We start from the raw sequence: 15,251 nt of genomic DNA, 5'->3' as shown, positions 1-15,251 counted from the left end.
TCTGAACACATTCCACTATGCAATGAATAAAAATTTGCAACTGGAATATTTCATTTAGAGATATCTAGGATGTGATATTTTAGTGTTCCCTTTATTATTTTGAGCAGTGTATTAAAAGGGAACCTGTCATTTCAGATATCTGCAGCTTTATAGCATTAGAAAAGGTGCCTGGCTGCCATACTGGAAAAGCAGTACCCAGAAGAAAGTGAACTTTATTCCTCCCGGGACCTGCCAGTGCGGCTAGTCACTGCTCACTATACTGTGAGGCAGCTGTAAGCACTTTGACTGACAGCCAGCTCTGCATGGATGCACTGCAGAGCCCAGCTACCAGTCAGTCACAGTATAGTGACCAATGACTTTAGCAACACTAGCATGCCTGCATGACAAAGCCAGCAGCTCCCAGGAGGAATAAAGTTGACTTTCTTCTTGGTGCCGCACTTCCAGTACACTGGCCAGGCACCTTTCTAACAATCGTAACCTGCAGATCAACCCCACATCTGCAGGTTAATAGAGTTATCTGACCTGACAGGTTCCTTTTTAAGTGTCTGATCACACAGCCATATGTTCGCTTGGAAAGCTGTCCCTATAGAAAAATGTGTGAACCTACCCTAATGTTTAGAATTCCTTCTCCAAGGGTTTCTGCATGAAATATGGCTAGAATTATGACATTTCTTATGTAATCTTTGCTTTCCCACCTGATAGCAAGACTTTTTCGGTTGCTCGGCCTAGACGCTGTGGGTCTGGATGAATCTGGGGAAGAAGCTTGCTCCGATAATGCCAAGATGAGTAATTGGAGAAATTTTTGGTGATAAGGTTGCTAGTAAACCCAAGCTCGTCAGAGGGAGGCACATGAAATGATTGTGCAACAAAACTTCTGTAACCCCAGCAATGAACTGTATCGTATACCAGACAAGGAGGAAAATAAATATGATTAATTTCACAATATTGTACGAGAGTGGACTCTAGTTAGATTGCACTTACAATTCCTTTCATCAATCTCCAGAAACTGATTACAAAGTGTTAGTTCTCTAGCCCAATCTGGCTCAGGCATATGTTTCATGATCCAACAACGATGATACCAAGTGCCATACGATTTAGGGTTGACTCGTAGACAATTCTGTAGAAAGGAGAGCTCTGACAAATACAGAGAGCGCATCTCTTCATCTGACCTCAAATACAAAAAGAAAGCAAAGTATACTATTTATGTGTTTAACAACTGACCACTTACATTTTCCCCACTTGTACGTTTAATTGGGTAGCTTTTCTGAAAGGGCATGCACACCTTTGAAAATGTAAAAAAATTCTTTCAGTATTGTGCTGCTATTTTGCCGATTTATGCGTTTCCATGGTAAGAGACTATAATCAAATCGTTGTGTTGTCTGATCCTACATACATGTGTACCCCTACCCCCTCAATCTGTCGCCAAGAATCACACTTCTTGCAAACCTTCTGAATGCATGTGATCATTAAAGGATAATTTCTATTTGACCATACATGCTAACACTACAACTTTTCACAATTTGTAAAATATCAGTCCTACAGAAAAAAAAGTCACCTGTCAGATCCAAGTGCAAGAAAAACCTCCCGTCTTAAGTTCCATAATGAGGCAAAGTCTGGATTTAAAGCCAATATCTGAGCTGTTATTTCCAAGGCTTCTTTATCCAACTGTCCATCTTTTCGCTGGAGAAAAAACAAAAATAAGCCATCGTAGCACAGAAGGTTGATACTAAGGAAAAATGTAGATTCTAAAGCAGGCACAGAAATATATTACCCCTAAAAATACCTTTTAATTCAATAATTAAAAACAAGAGACAATCCCAACTAACAGGGTCTAGAGCAGTAAATCACAAAATAAATATAATCAAAATACCAGGGGAAGGAATCTATGCCTACCCTACTGGGCCCTAATAGGTCCCTTCCTGACTGCGGAGGTTGGCACCCTAGTTGTTGACGATGTGGCGCCCCCACTCAACTTCGGTAGCCCTAGAAAACCCTTTATCACCCTAAACAACACTGAAGGATACACAGAAAAAAAACACAGACATACATATACAACCCGACAAAGAAAATCCCCTAGTGGGGAGACTTAAGCCCCCGTTACACACTGCGATATCGCTAGCAATATCGCTGTAAAGTCACCGATTTTGTGACATTGCAGCGATATTGCTAGCGATATCGCTACATGTGATACTTACCTCCGACCCGCTCCCCCGCTGCTCATCGTTGGTCGCGCGAGAAGGTCCTGGATCATTTGTCGGCCACTTCCTGCTGCGCTTCCTGTAGCGCCGACGAGCGAGGCATGGACGCGGGCGGGAGGACGTCAGGATCGCCGCGTCTGACAGGTAAGTAACGACCCCCAACCCCAGCGATGTCGCTGGTGAGATCTGCCTGTGTGGCAGCTCACTAGCGACCACTTAGCGATGCACCAGCGATCCATATCGTTGTCGGGATCGCTGGTGCATCGCTATGTGTAACGGTACCCTTAAATAAGTCTCTTCATAAGAAAGTGCACAAGATAACTATGGGATAGCCTTATCTCGGAGTAAAAAAATTCTTATTCATGCAGCTAGCGTACCTTATCTCGTAGTAAATGCTTTTGTTGCAACAATCAATAGGTCTCTATTATGCCCCACAGGGTTTAGGGTTTCTCACCTCACCAATAAGAGTCATATATATGTTGCATAATAACATGTCAGAATGCTGTAGATAAGCCCCTGATGTCAGTGCCAGCAGCTCATAGTCGAAAAATGAGGTGACAGATTCCCTTTAAGGCTGAGTTCACACGTGGCATTTTTTTCGCGTTTCCACGGCGGTTTTAACTGCGCGATTTTGCCGCGAAAACTAAGCATCCCATGCATTCCTATGGGATTCCGCAATGCTGTGCTAATGCTGCGGTTTTTACCGCGCGGAATCGCTTCGCGGTAAAAAACGCAGCATGCTCATTAATTTTGCGTTATCGCGGCGATCCCGCACCCATAGGAATGCATTGTTCCGCTTACTTCCCGCATGTGTCTGTGCACACCATGCGAAAATTAAGCAGAACAATTGCGGATGGTACCCACGGTCCGGAGGAGAGGAGACTGTCCTCCGGGCTTTGGGTACCATATCCCTGTAAAAAATAGAATTTAAAATAAAAAATGGTGTTATTCTTACCTTCCGACGTCCCGCGCAGCCTTCCCGCCTCTCTCCACGCTCTCGTTCCCAGTAATCCTTTGCGAAAATGCCCGCGATTACGTCAGTTCTCGCGGGATCGCGAAGTTTCGCGGTCAATCGCGCATTACCACGAGATGTCGCGATCCCGCGAGAACGGACGTCATCACGGGCATTTTCGCAAAGGATTACTGGGAACGAGAGCGTGGAGAGAGGCGGGAAGGCTGCACGGGACATCGGAAGGCAAGAATAACACCATTTTTTATTTTTATTATTTTTTACATTTTATCTTTTTACTACTGATGCTGCATAGGCGGCCTCAGCAGTAAAAAGTTGGTCACACTTGTCAAACACTATGTTTGACGAGTGTGACCAACCTGTCAATCAGTTCTCCAAGCGATGCTCCAGATCGCTTGGAAAACTCTAGCATTTTGCAAGCTAATTACGCTTGCAAAATGCTAGTTTTTCCGCGGGAAAATCGCAGGAATTTAAAATGCGATTTTCCCGCGGAATGGAATTCCATAACTCTCGCGGTAATTTCCGCGAGAGTTCCGCTACGTGTGAACTTAGCCTAACTGTTAGATGTCTTAAAAGTTTAGCAAGGCGTTTTTTTGGGGGGATGGGGAGGGAAACCACTGCACTGTTGAATAGGTTTCGAGGGGTCCATTTGTCAGAAACACTCCGGCAAAGGCCTTAGCCAAAACACGCGTCAGAGCGGACACTACTGAGCAGGTAGTTTCCATTTACTACTTTCTATTGCAGTAAGTAGAGCTTACTGTATTTTTCGTACTATAAGATGCACTGGACCATAAGACACAACTAGGTATTAGAGGAGGAAATTAGGGGAAAAAAATGAAGCAAAAAATGTGGTCAATTCTGTACTTAATATCCCCCCTTATCCTGGAAAATATGGTTCCCTCATCCCCATAATGATACAAATGGAAGCTCATCCCTATTCTGGTATGCAAGGCTCCCTCATCCCTATCCTGGTATGCATGGCCCTCATTCCCATCCTGGTATGCATGCCTCCTCATCCCTATCCTAGTACGCATGGCCCTCATCCCTATCCTGGTATGCATGCCTCCTCATCCCTAGCCTGGTATGCATGGCCCTCATTCCCATCCTGGTATGCATGCCTCCTCATCCCTAGCCTGGTATGCATGGCACCCTCACAATAATAGTAATAATAAATTTTATTTCTATAGCGCCGACATATTCCGCAGCACTTTACATTTAAGAGGGGACATGTACAGATGATAGACATTTGGTAAGCACAATACCCAAGCCCATTATCCTTCAAAGGAGCGGGCTACACTCTCAATGCACAAATATATCACAAAGGTTATGTCACTGTCAGTTGACCCAATAACCAGGAGTGTCACTCATTTCATAAAATACATGTTTTATTAAACATTAATTGACATACAACCATAAAACCATTGCCTCAAACCAGCACTTATAGAAAGGAGAAACAGCAAAAGGATACAATTCCAATTATATGTGTCAAAATTTAAAGAAAATGACTACAGTATCCTGAATAATATAATATGCCCAACAATATACTTAGTATTTATTGATTAGATACATTTTTAAACTATAGAAAATTGCATGCAAAAAACCTGCATAGATGTGAATAAAATTTACTGCCTTCATTTGAATAGAATCTAACACATAATTCACACAATTGAATGACTATTCATTAATCAGCTGTTGCTGCTGCTACACCGCCATAGCCTTACACATGGCTGCAGAAAATTGCATGCAAAAACCTGCATAGATGTGAATAAAATTTACTGCCTTAATTTGAATAGAATCTAACACATAATTCACACCATTGAATGACTATTCATTAATCAGCTGTTGCTGCTGCTACATCACCATAGCTTTACACAAATAATATGCCCCACAATATACTTAGTATCTTTAATTAGATACAACAGGGCTAAATGGCTGCAGAAAATTGCATGCAAAAACCTGCATAGATGTGAATGAAATTTACTGCCTTAATTTGAATAGAATTTAAAACACAATTCACACCATTAAATAACTATTCATTAATCAGCTATTGCTGCTGCTACACCACCATAGCCTTACACATATGTGGATTCTAATCACCCACAATATGCAATGTATGCAGTCATTGCTGCTACAGCGCTACCACAGCCTCTCATGCATGCAGGTTAAAATGACCCAAAGCATGAAAATGAATGTGATGAATAAATCGCCAAATACATATTACCTGAGCGGTGTGCACAGTGGAGTTGGGCATAGAGTAGGATGCTGCTTCCCCGCACCCCAACGTGCGTTTCGCCCGTGCTTCTTTCATGCTTTGGGTCATTTTAACCTGCATACATGAGAGGCTGTGGTAGCGCTGTAGCAGCAATGGCTGCATACATTGCATATTGTGGGTGATTAGAATCCACATATGTGTAAGGCTATGGTGGTGTAGCAGCAGCAATAGCTGATTAATGAATAGTTATTTAATGGTGTGAATTGTGTTTTAGATTCTATTCAAATTAAGGCAGTAAATTTCATTCACATCTATGCAAGTTTTTGCATGCAATTTTCTACAGCCATTTAGCCCTGTTGTATCTAATTAAAGATACTAAGTATATTGTGGGGCATATTATATGTGTAAAGCTATGGTGGTGTAGCAGCAGCAACAGCTGATTAATGAGTAGTCATTCAATGGTGTGTATTATGTGTTAGATTCTATTCAAATTAAGGCAGTAAATTTTATTCACATCTATGCAGGTTTTTTGCATGCAATTTTCTATAGTTTAATTAAAAATGTATCTAATCAATAAATACTAAGTATATTGTTGGGCATATTATATTATTCAGGATACTGTAGTCATTTTCTTTAAATTTTGACACATTATATAATTGGAATTGTATCCTTTTGCTGTTTCTCCTTCCTATAAGTGTTGGTTTGAGGCAATGGTTTTATGGTTGTATGTCAATTAATGTTTAATAAAACATGTATTTTATGAAATGAGTGACACTCCTGGTTATTGGGTCACCTGACAGTGACATAACCTTTGTGATATAGATGATAGACATTACAGCATAACAATAATCAAATAGATCATAACAGATACCAAGAGGAATGAGGGCCCTGCTCGCAAGCTTACAATCTATGAGGAAAAAGGTAGACACGAAAGGTGGGTGGTAACAATTGCCCTGATTGTATGGACCAGCCATAATGTTAAGTGTGTAACAGTACAGACACAGAGGGATAATGGATGCATAAAGCATGTGGGAACATGATGTGGGGAACCTGGTTATGGTAAAACTTTTGGCTGTGCCACACAGGGATAGATTAGGCTAGCGGCAGGCCAGTCTGAATAAATGTGTTTTCAGGGCACACTTAAAATTGTGGGGCTTGGGGACTAATTGTATTGACCTGGGAAGTGCATTCCAAAGAATTGGCGCAGCACGTGTAAAGTCTTTGAGATGGGAGTGGGAGGTTCTGATTATTGAGGATGCTAACCTCAGGTCATCAGCAGAACGGAGGGCATGGGCAGGGTGGTATACTGAAACAAGGGAGGAGATGTAGGGTGGTGCTGAGCCATGGAGAGCTTTGTGGGTGAGGGTAATAAGTTTGCACTGAATTCTGGAGTGGATGGGTGGCACAAGGTAGAGGCATCGGTATAATGATTGGTGAGGAATATGATCCTGGCTACAGCATTCAAGACAGATTGGAGGGGGGAGAGTTTGGTAAGAGGGAGACTGATTAGAATAGAGTTACAATAGTCGAGATGAGAATGAATAAGAGAAACGGTAAGAGTTTTTGCGGCGTCAAAAGTAAGAAAAGGTTGAATTCTAGAAATGTATTTGAGGTGCAGATAAAAAGAGCGAGCCAGTGATCGGATGTGGGGGGCAAAGGAAAGCTCGGAGTCAAGTATGACCCCAAGACAGCGGGCATGTTGCTGGGGAGTAATAGTGGAACCACAAACGGAAATGGCAATGTTGGGTGTAGGTACATTAGTAGCGGGAGGAAATACAAGGAGTTCGGTCTTTGACAGGTTCAGTTTCAGATATAGTGAGGACATGATGTTAGACATAGCGTTTAGACAATCGCTGGCGTTTTCTAGAAAGGCAGGCGTGATGTCAGAAGAAGAAGCGTAAATTGGGTGTCATTAGCATAGAGATGGTACTGGAAACCCTCATCCCTATCCTGGTATGCAGGGTCCCTATCTCATCCAAGTATGCATGGCCCCATCCCTATCCTGGTATGCTTGCCCCCATCCTTATCCTGGTATGATTGGCCTCATCCAAGTGGTATGAATAGTCCCATCCTTATCCTGATATAATTGGCCCCATCCCAGTCCTGGTATGCATGGTCCTATCCTTATCCTGGTATGACTGGCCCCACCCCAGTCCTGGTATGCATTGTCCCATCAGAAAAGATTAAAAAAACAAACCATTACACTTACCTTCCTCCGCTCCCTTGCAGCGTCTGGCTCCGTTGCCAGCAGCTACTTAATGCTTGAAAGCAGCGCATGGCAGGGACATCATGCGCTGCTCACAAGCAGAGCACAGCTGCCGGAATACTCATCGAGACTGTTCATTGCAGAGAGCAATGAGTATTCATTGCTCTTCAGTAGCACGCAGTGTCAGCCGGAGCCTTCCTGCTGCGGCCGGCGGTCACGTGTGCCGATACTTATCACTGTTCCAGTGATCACTGTTCCAGCAGTAATAACGATCCAAACATCATTCATCTGACCTCTGTAGCCACTCACTGGCCTTGTGAGGTTTCCTTAGGCAGCATGTGACAGTAATAGTATGTGCACTGCACACGTTGCGGATTTTGCTAAATTCGCAGGTTAAATGAGCGCCATTTTACCTGCGAATTTACTGCAGATTTACTGCGGATTTTCTGCAGTTTTTGTGCGGATTTCGCCTGCGTTTTTACACCTGCGGATTCCTATAATGGAAAAGGTGTTAAAACGCTGCGGAATCCGCACAAAGAATTGGCATGCTGCGGATTCATACCCGCAGCAAATCTGAGCAGAAAAAAGGAGATTTTTGTCTACTCACTGTAAAATCTCTTTCTCTTAGCCTCTAATTGGGGGACACAGAACCATGGGTGTTATGCTGCTGTCCACTAGGAGGCGACACTATGCATAATCTGAAAAAAGTCACCCACTAAGGTACGGGAGATGCGCGAGGGACTTTTTTTTTTGAGGCCGCATCCGCTTTCCATTCCCGCAGCCAGAGGATACGCTGGATCGTGATGGCGTTTGCTGCTATCCTCGCTACACCTCTTGCAGAGTCCAGGGCTGCATGAAGCATGTAATCTGCTACAACTGCTATTTGAACCGCTTGGTCCGAAAGCCCGGGATGTGAAGCTTGAAGTCCCTCTTGCAATGCTTTGGCCCAAGCCAGAATGGCCTTGGCCGCCCAAACTGAAGCAAACGCGGGGGCCAGAGAGGCGCCTGCCGCTTCGAAAACTAAACGGGGCATGCGTTCTACCTGCCAGTCTGCTGCGTCCCTGAGGGTTGAGCTATCTGGCAGTGAGAGTAGGGTCTGTGCTGATAGCCTAGAGACTGGGGGTCCACTTCGGGTGGGTCTGTCCACCCCTTGGTGTCCTTCTCTGGGAAGGGGTACCTTGCTTCCAAATATTTGCGATTGGCAAATTTCTTCTCAGGCTGCGAGAACTGCTTAGTAAGTAACGTCTGAAACTCCGGGTGATTAGGGAAGACCTTAGGTGGTTTCAGAACACTTTCAAAGCAAATTTTGTGTTCTGGGGCTTCCGGGGTTGAATCAGAAATTTCCAGCACCCGGTGGATAGAAGAGACTATGTCTTCAACTAGCACAGTAGTGCTAGGGGGACAAGGTACCGCAGACCTCTCCGTTTCGTTGTCCGAGTCGGAGTCACAGATGCCTTCCGAATCCTGCGTGTCACTAAGGCGTTCCCTGGTGGACAAAGTGGAGTGGAGGTCTGCTGTGGTCGGAGATCGCTGTGGGGATCTGTGTTGTCTGTCTCTGGTAGGGGACGGTCTAGGTGACCTGGAATCACGGTGTCTCTCCCTGGAGGGAGATGACCGTGTGCTATGGGATGACGCAGATGACCGCGACCTGTGGGTTCGCTTACGTCTGTGAGTGTCGGAAACGCATGTTCCCAAGACAAGCTATCCTTTTGCTGGGTAATGTTCATAGCCGAGACATGCCCCTGCAGAGCTTGCAGCAGTGTGGAGGTTAGATTATCTATGGACTGTGTCATAGACTGCGACATCTGAGCAGCCCATTGCAGCGTGGTAGCCGACGCTGAAGCATTGGTAGGGGCTTCCTGGGGTTCTGACCCAGTGTTTTGGATGCAATCCCTGCAGTGCGGGTACGTGCTACCACTGGGGAGAGTGGTTTTGCAGGCTGTGCAGAATGCAGAAAAACAGTCCTGCCTGGTTCTCTTTCTCAAGCCCGGCATAGTGCACAGAGGCTGGCTATCAGGGACCCTACAGGGGTGGCAGCGCAGAGGAGCCTATAGGAGAGCCTTATAGGCGATATGGATTCACAGCTGAGTAAAGAGAACCCAGCTGATTCTTACCCCACCAGTGTGCCCCTAGGTCCAGCGGTGACAAATCACAGTCCTGTGCCCCCCGGAGACTGCTGACGTTGCTGTGGGCGTCCTATCAGAGATGGCTTGCAGCAAAGAAGGCCACCAGGACACTGAGGAGAAGGGAGCGGAGAGCTGAAAAGGGTGCACAGGGCTATGTAAAAACGCGCCCTTTCTGCCTCGATCCGCCCTTTCTATGACACTATAGAGTGTCATAATCGTCATCCAGGGGGCGGGGAGAAGGCGGCGGCTTCAGCTAGGCCGAAGCCGCGGTCTAAATTAGAACCCTGATGCCCAGGAGGGCTCCAGGCCGGCGCGGATGTCCGGGAGGGGGGTCGGATCTGAACCAGACCCCCCCGGATTGAGAGACAGAGTAGCGGTGGGGCCAGCAGCGATAGCGGTGTCCGTATGGGTGGGCCCCTGAGGCGCTATGGAGCCGGTGCTGCCGCAGAGACGGGCGCAGGGAGCCCTGTCTCTGTATGTGCCATGTCTGTCTGCACTGTTCCCCGGTCCCAACAGGAGCCCGCAGCGAGGCTGGGGTCCCCGGCTGTTTAAGCTGCAGGATGCTGCCTTATATCGAACGTACCTGTGGAGTCTCAACTTAATGCCCCCAGAGGGGGATTAAGGAGGGTGCGTCTGTCACCATCAGGGGTCTTCATCCTCGCCTCGACCTCAACCCGGGACCCCAAAGAGGTTGGGGAAGGAGGGGGATCTCGACTTCGAACCAGTACCCGAGGGACTGGGGAAGGAGCGACATGGGGAATAGCCACCTCAACTTCAACCGGGCACCCTGTAATAGGGGCCGAGGAAGGAGCCATGCCGGGGGTCTCGCAGGAGACCCACTTTTCTTCATCTGTAGTCAGTCAGGAAAAAAACGGAAAAAAATCTTTAGGTGTGCCTCCTATGCGACACTAAGCAAAAACTGGAGAATGGCTGACGCCGTCCAGGGGTGTATACTGCAGAGGAGGAGCCAAAGTTAATCTTTTTCAGATTATGCATAGTGTCGCCTCCTAGTGGACAGCAGCATAACACCCATGGTTCTGTGTGCCCCAATGAGGCGACAGAGTAATCCACAGCATGTGCACAGCGTTTTTTATTTTGCATAGAATATAATGGTACTGTACACTGCAGGAGAATCTGCTGCGGATCTGCAGGGCCAAATCTGCTGGGGATCAGCAGCAGAAACCGCAACGTGTGCACATACCCTTATGGTCACATGCTGCCTAAGAAATCCTCATAAGGCCAGTGAGTGGCTACAGAGTTCATGATGAGATGAATGATGTTTGGATCGTTATTACTGCTAAAGCCAGAGATTGACTGCAGAGTTCAAGTGAATGAAGTAGGACCGATGAGATCCACCAGAGCAGTGAGGAATTTAACTGGTAAGTAAAGATTATTTCTTGATTTTAAAAAAGATCCCTACTCTTCTATAGATTTTGGAAAACCCTTTAAACTCAATGGAAAATTGGAAGCATATTAGTGGAAAAGCCAGCACCAATTAATGACCGTTTCAATTACCTTATTCAAGGCTGCCTGTGTGGCACTAACATAGAGTTGTAATTTTTGTTCTCTCTCCTTACGCTTTGCCTCCTGTTGCTCCAAGGTAGTCTTCACTTTAATTCGCCCGTGCTAAACACAGAATATACGTTATGGCTTTGTGAATTCAAGCACATAGATACTGCAATCAGCTAACTTTAATATCACACATGGGAAATAATTTTATTACATTTTCATACTGATGTATGGTGTATATGCCTATGCAGTGTAGACTGTCAAAAAAAAATGTAAAAAAACAAATACATTTTCTCAAATCGCAATGTTACTGCTTAGGAGACTGATACTTCACGAGTCACAAGTGATATGTCGCAGTACAAATAGATAATCCAAAGATTAGATTTTACCCTGGCACAACAATATTTGTTCTCATCTACAGCTGCAAAAACCCTGCTATTATAATAAAAGTAATTTTTTTTTTTTTTTTTTTTAACTATGTTGGCCCTGAATTATGTAGTGGCAAAGTATCATGAAGATTTCCTGGCCTTTTGTGCCAATGACACAAATTCAGTTTCCGAAATTGTAGTTGCCAAGTAAGAGGCAAAATTGTGGCGCCTCTATATCCTCTAATCGTGAAAAGTTTCCCTAGAATGTTATTACATAATGTTATATTTTTAAACATTACTAAGTTGTGTACCAATGCTGCAAGACACTTGACATGGTAATTCTTAATTTAATCTGTATTTGGTCACCATATGACAATGTATTGTTACTCCATTCCATAATGGATGCCATTTTGACTTTAAGTTGATCTGTGGCTAATGTAGCAACAGTCTATTTTAATCTGATGAAGAATGCTAAAGGGGTGGTCGGGTATTTAAAATGTATTTTCTAAATATCCATCCTTACACCCTAACAATTTTTGTAAATAGCTGTATCACACAGCACTCTACACTTTTCCCTATCCTACTAATCCCTGTGGTGTTATTTTTAATTAACACAGCATTTCCTGTGACTCCTCGTTTGAGAGACGTCTCTAAAGGGCCTGTCACACCAAGCGATATCGCTAGCAATATCGCTATAACTTGTGACGTTATAGCGATATTGCTAGCGACATCTCTATGTCTGATACTTACCTACGACCGGCTCACCCGCTGGTTATCGCTGATCGCGCGAGAAGCTCCTGGACTGTTTCTCGTCGGCTGCTTCCTGTGGAGCGACGAGCCGGGCGGGAGGACGTCAGGATCGCCTAGTGAGACAGGTAAGTAGCGACCCTCATCCCCAGCGATGTCACTGGTGAGATCTGCCTGTGTGCCAGCTCACTAGTGACCACTTAGCGTCATACCGCTGGTCGGGATCGCTGGTGCATCGCTAAGTGTGACAGTACCTAAACGTGATGCCACAGGAGGCTGGGGTTGCACTCACTCTCCGCAGTGTCAATTACCTCTCCTGGAACAGGATGTCATCAGGGAGCAGCACTGTTTACTAGCTTCTTGCATCGTCACCCCCTCTGAAAATGTCCTGGATGATTGACAATGTGAGTGCAGCACCAGATATTTGATTCCATCTCCGCTGCCACCGCTAGAAGCAGTGAGTAACACCAACACTGCCCCTTGATGATTCGAGGGTGGCGCAAAAAGCTGTGGGGCAGCGCTAGTGTCACTCACTTTTTATTTCTCCACTACCTGATGTATTCTTTCACAGAAGCTACGGTGGCAATAGAAGCAGAGTGCCAAAGCTACACTCACGTCTCCATCACCCAGAATGTCTTCACAGTGGCCATGAAGCAGGAAAATAGTACATAACGGTATCGCTGCCCCTTGATTTTGTCCTGTTCCAGGAGGGGTGATAGACGCTGCGGGGAGTGAGTGCAGACCTAGACTCCGCTGACGTTGTGTTCGAGACTCCTCTCAAACAAACCACAACAACAAGTACAGTAAAAAAAACAAAACACAAATTTAGAGATTAAATAGGGAAAAGTATAGGGCATTGTGTAATAAAGCTAATTACAAAAGTGGTAAGGGTGTAAGGACAGATATTTAGAAAATACATTTTAAATGTCAGCCCCATTTCTTTAAAATCACCCAAACATGCTATAAATATCCCATTTCCAATACAAAAGTCTTTATATCAATTATTCTTCCTCTTTGATGTATTATATTTTTTAGTACAGGGACAGATCTCTTCTCCTATAGGTTAAAAATGCACAATTTTTCTCACTAGAGTAAGCACATCGTTCTAAGTATGCTGTGTACATGAGCAGACATTATCCTCTCCCACCCATCTCAGTGATGACCGCCAGGCCGCTGAATATACACTGATAGGAAGGTCTGGAGCACTCCCCTTATAGACACTGTAGGCATAATTAGGAGTTCATTTTTTTATGGGTTTCTTTTAGCCAATGACAATATTTTTGCTGTTTTGGCCATTATGAGAGCACACCTTCATTTACCATATTCCCCTAACATAGGACAAGATATGTTGGGAACTACTTTATTCTTGAAATTCAGCAAAAGCATAAACAGGTAGCAATGTAAAGAAACCCCATCTCCTAATGTATGCAGTGATAGCAAATAGAAGCTGACTCCTACTGTCAGGTCGGCACAATTTCAGTGACGGAAGAAAGCTACTGGGCATGTGTGACCCTCACCACAGCTCCATACACTGTATAGTGGTTGTTGTTGAGTACTATAGCTCATTCACTTCCATGGGAGCTGAGATGTCGAGCCTGGAAATGGCAATTACACAGCAAAATTAAAAAAAATGGCCTGGCTAGATGCTCTAAAATATTGTGCACGTATTTGCTTCATTTTATGCCCTACAAGTACTCTAAAATGCAACCACAAGTGCACAGGACAGGAAGAATTCTCATGGGAACACCAAAACAGTGGGGCTTAAATCTGGTAACTTAAATTGTGTAGGTATCTAGTAGTTGATTTTTTAAACAAATAAACTCTCCTTCTCATAGTGCAGGGGAATTTGGACTTACCATTGTATCTAGGGATCAGGGACAGCAGATCTGCAATAAATGAAAATTGGTCAGTCATAAGAATCACTTAAAGATTACATGAATATAGCATTGCACAACTATAATACCAGAATCACAATTAGTACGACAGAAAAAAAAAACCTAAGACACACATCCATCAAGTTCACCTGATAGATGAGAGCTGATAAACAGAAGGGGGGTACAACCATCAATGCATGAATCAATCTACCCTAAGAAAAGCTAAATTTTTCCCCTCGCAATGCCAAGGATTGTTTGCCTGGGTCAACATTCAAAAAATAGAATTAAGAAAAAACAACAGGAAAAAAAAAAACATCACGAGTGCAATATGCTATGTATTGATTAGCCAAAACAATAAAAGGGAACCTGTCGTGAAAACAATGCTATTAAACAGCAGATACACACAATCTGCAGGACAATAGCATTCGGACACCGTGCGGTGTCAGCACCGAGAGCCCCTATGCCAGGAGGAAATTCACTTTATTCATCCTGGCAGTATTTGACTTCCAGTCGTAGGGGTGCCGCAAGCACTGTTTCACCTCCCTCTGTGTGTATAGACAGCCAGTAACCGCACTGTCTGTACTGACTAACAGCCGACTATAATGCTGATCCTGCTGTCAGCCAATGCTGAAGGAGAGGTTATAGCCACCGCTCTCTATACACAGAGCGGTGAGTGAAACAGTGCTGGCAGCACCCCTATGACTAGATGCCGAACACTGGAAATCCGCTGCCTCGGAGTAACCCTTGACTCTGCCCTGTTCTTCAAACCACACATCCAAGCTCTTGCCACCTCCTGTCACCTTCAGCTCAAAAATATTTCCAGAATCTGTTCTTTCCTCAACCCTCACTCTACCAAAATGATTGTGCATGCCCTAACCATCTCCCGCCTCAACTACTGCAACATACTCCTCTATGGCCTACCTTCTAACACTCTTGCCTCTCTCCAGTCTGTACTTAACTCTGCTAACCGACTAATTAATCTCTCTCCTCGCAACACTCCTACTTTCTCCCTTGTGCAGATCCCTTTACTGGCTCTCAATT

General features: G+C 44.7%; 1 protein-coding gene across 5 annotated transcripts in view; it reads right to left on the bottom strand.

The window, feature by feature from the left end:
* The window catches only part of RABGGTA (Rab geranylgeranyltransferase subunit alpha), a 116,844-nt gene that overhangs the window by 90,169 nt on the left and 11,424 nt on the right, over window positions 1-15,251 (bottom strand). For 4 of the 5 annotated variants that reach the window (XM_073575348.1, XM_073575347.1, XM_073575349.1 and 1 more), the window contains exons 2-6: window positions 14,193-14,222; window positions 11,228-11,338; window positions 1,556-1,680; window positions 982-1,169; window positions 696-893 (exon numbers count right to left, since the gene is read on the bottom strand). In XM_073575348.1, the coding sequence (XP_073431449.1) occupies window positions 696-893; window positions 982-1,169; window positions 1,556-1,680; window positions 11,228-11,338; window positions 14,193-14,195 (625 nt within the window). In that variant the 5' untranslated portion in view covers window positions 14,196-14,222. Of the gene's footprint in view, window positions 1-695; window positions 894-981; window positions 1,170-1,555; window positions 1,681-11,227; window positions 11,339-14,192; window positions 14,223-15,251 lie in introns of those variants that run through there. The other variant, XM_073575351.1, reaches the window with a different exon arrangement.

This window comes from Dendrobates tinctorius, unplaced genomic scaffold (assembly GCF_039654945.1).
Source record: "Dendrobates tinctorius isolate UK_male_01 unplaced genomic scaffold, ASM3965494v1 ptg000044l, whole genome shotgun sequence".
NCBI classification, from domain to species: Eukaryota; Metazoa; Chordata; class Amphibia; order Anura; family Dendrobatidae; genus Dendrobates; species Dendrobates tinctorius.
The sequence above is the reverse complement of the archived record's forward strand: the minus strand, read 5'-3'. Positions and strand labels throughout refer to the sequence as shown.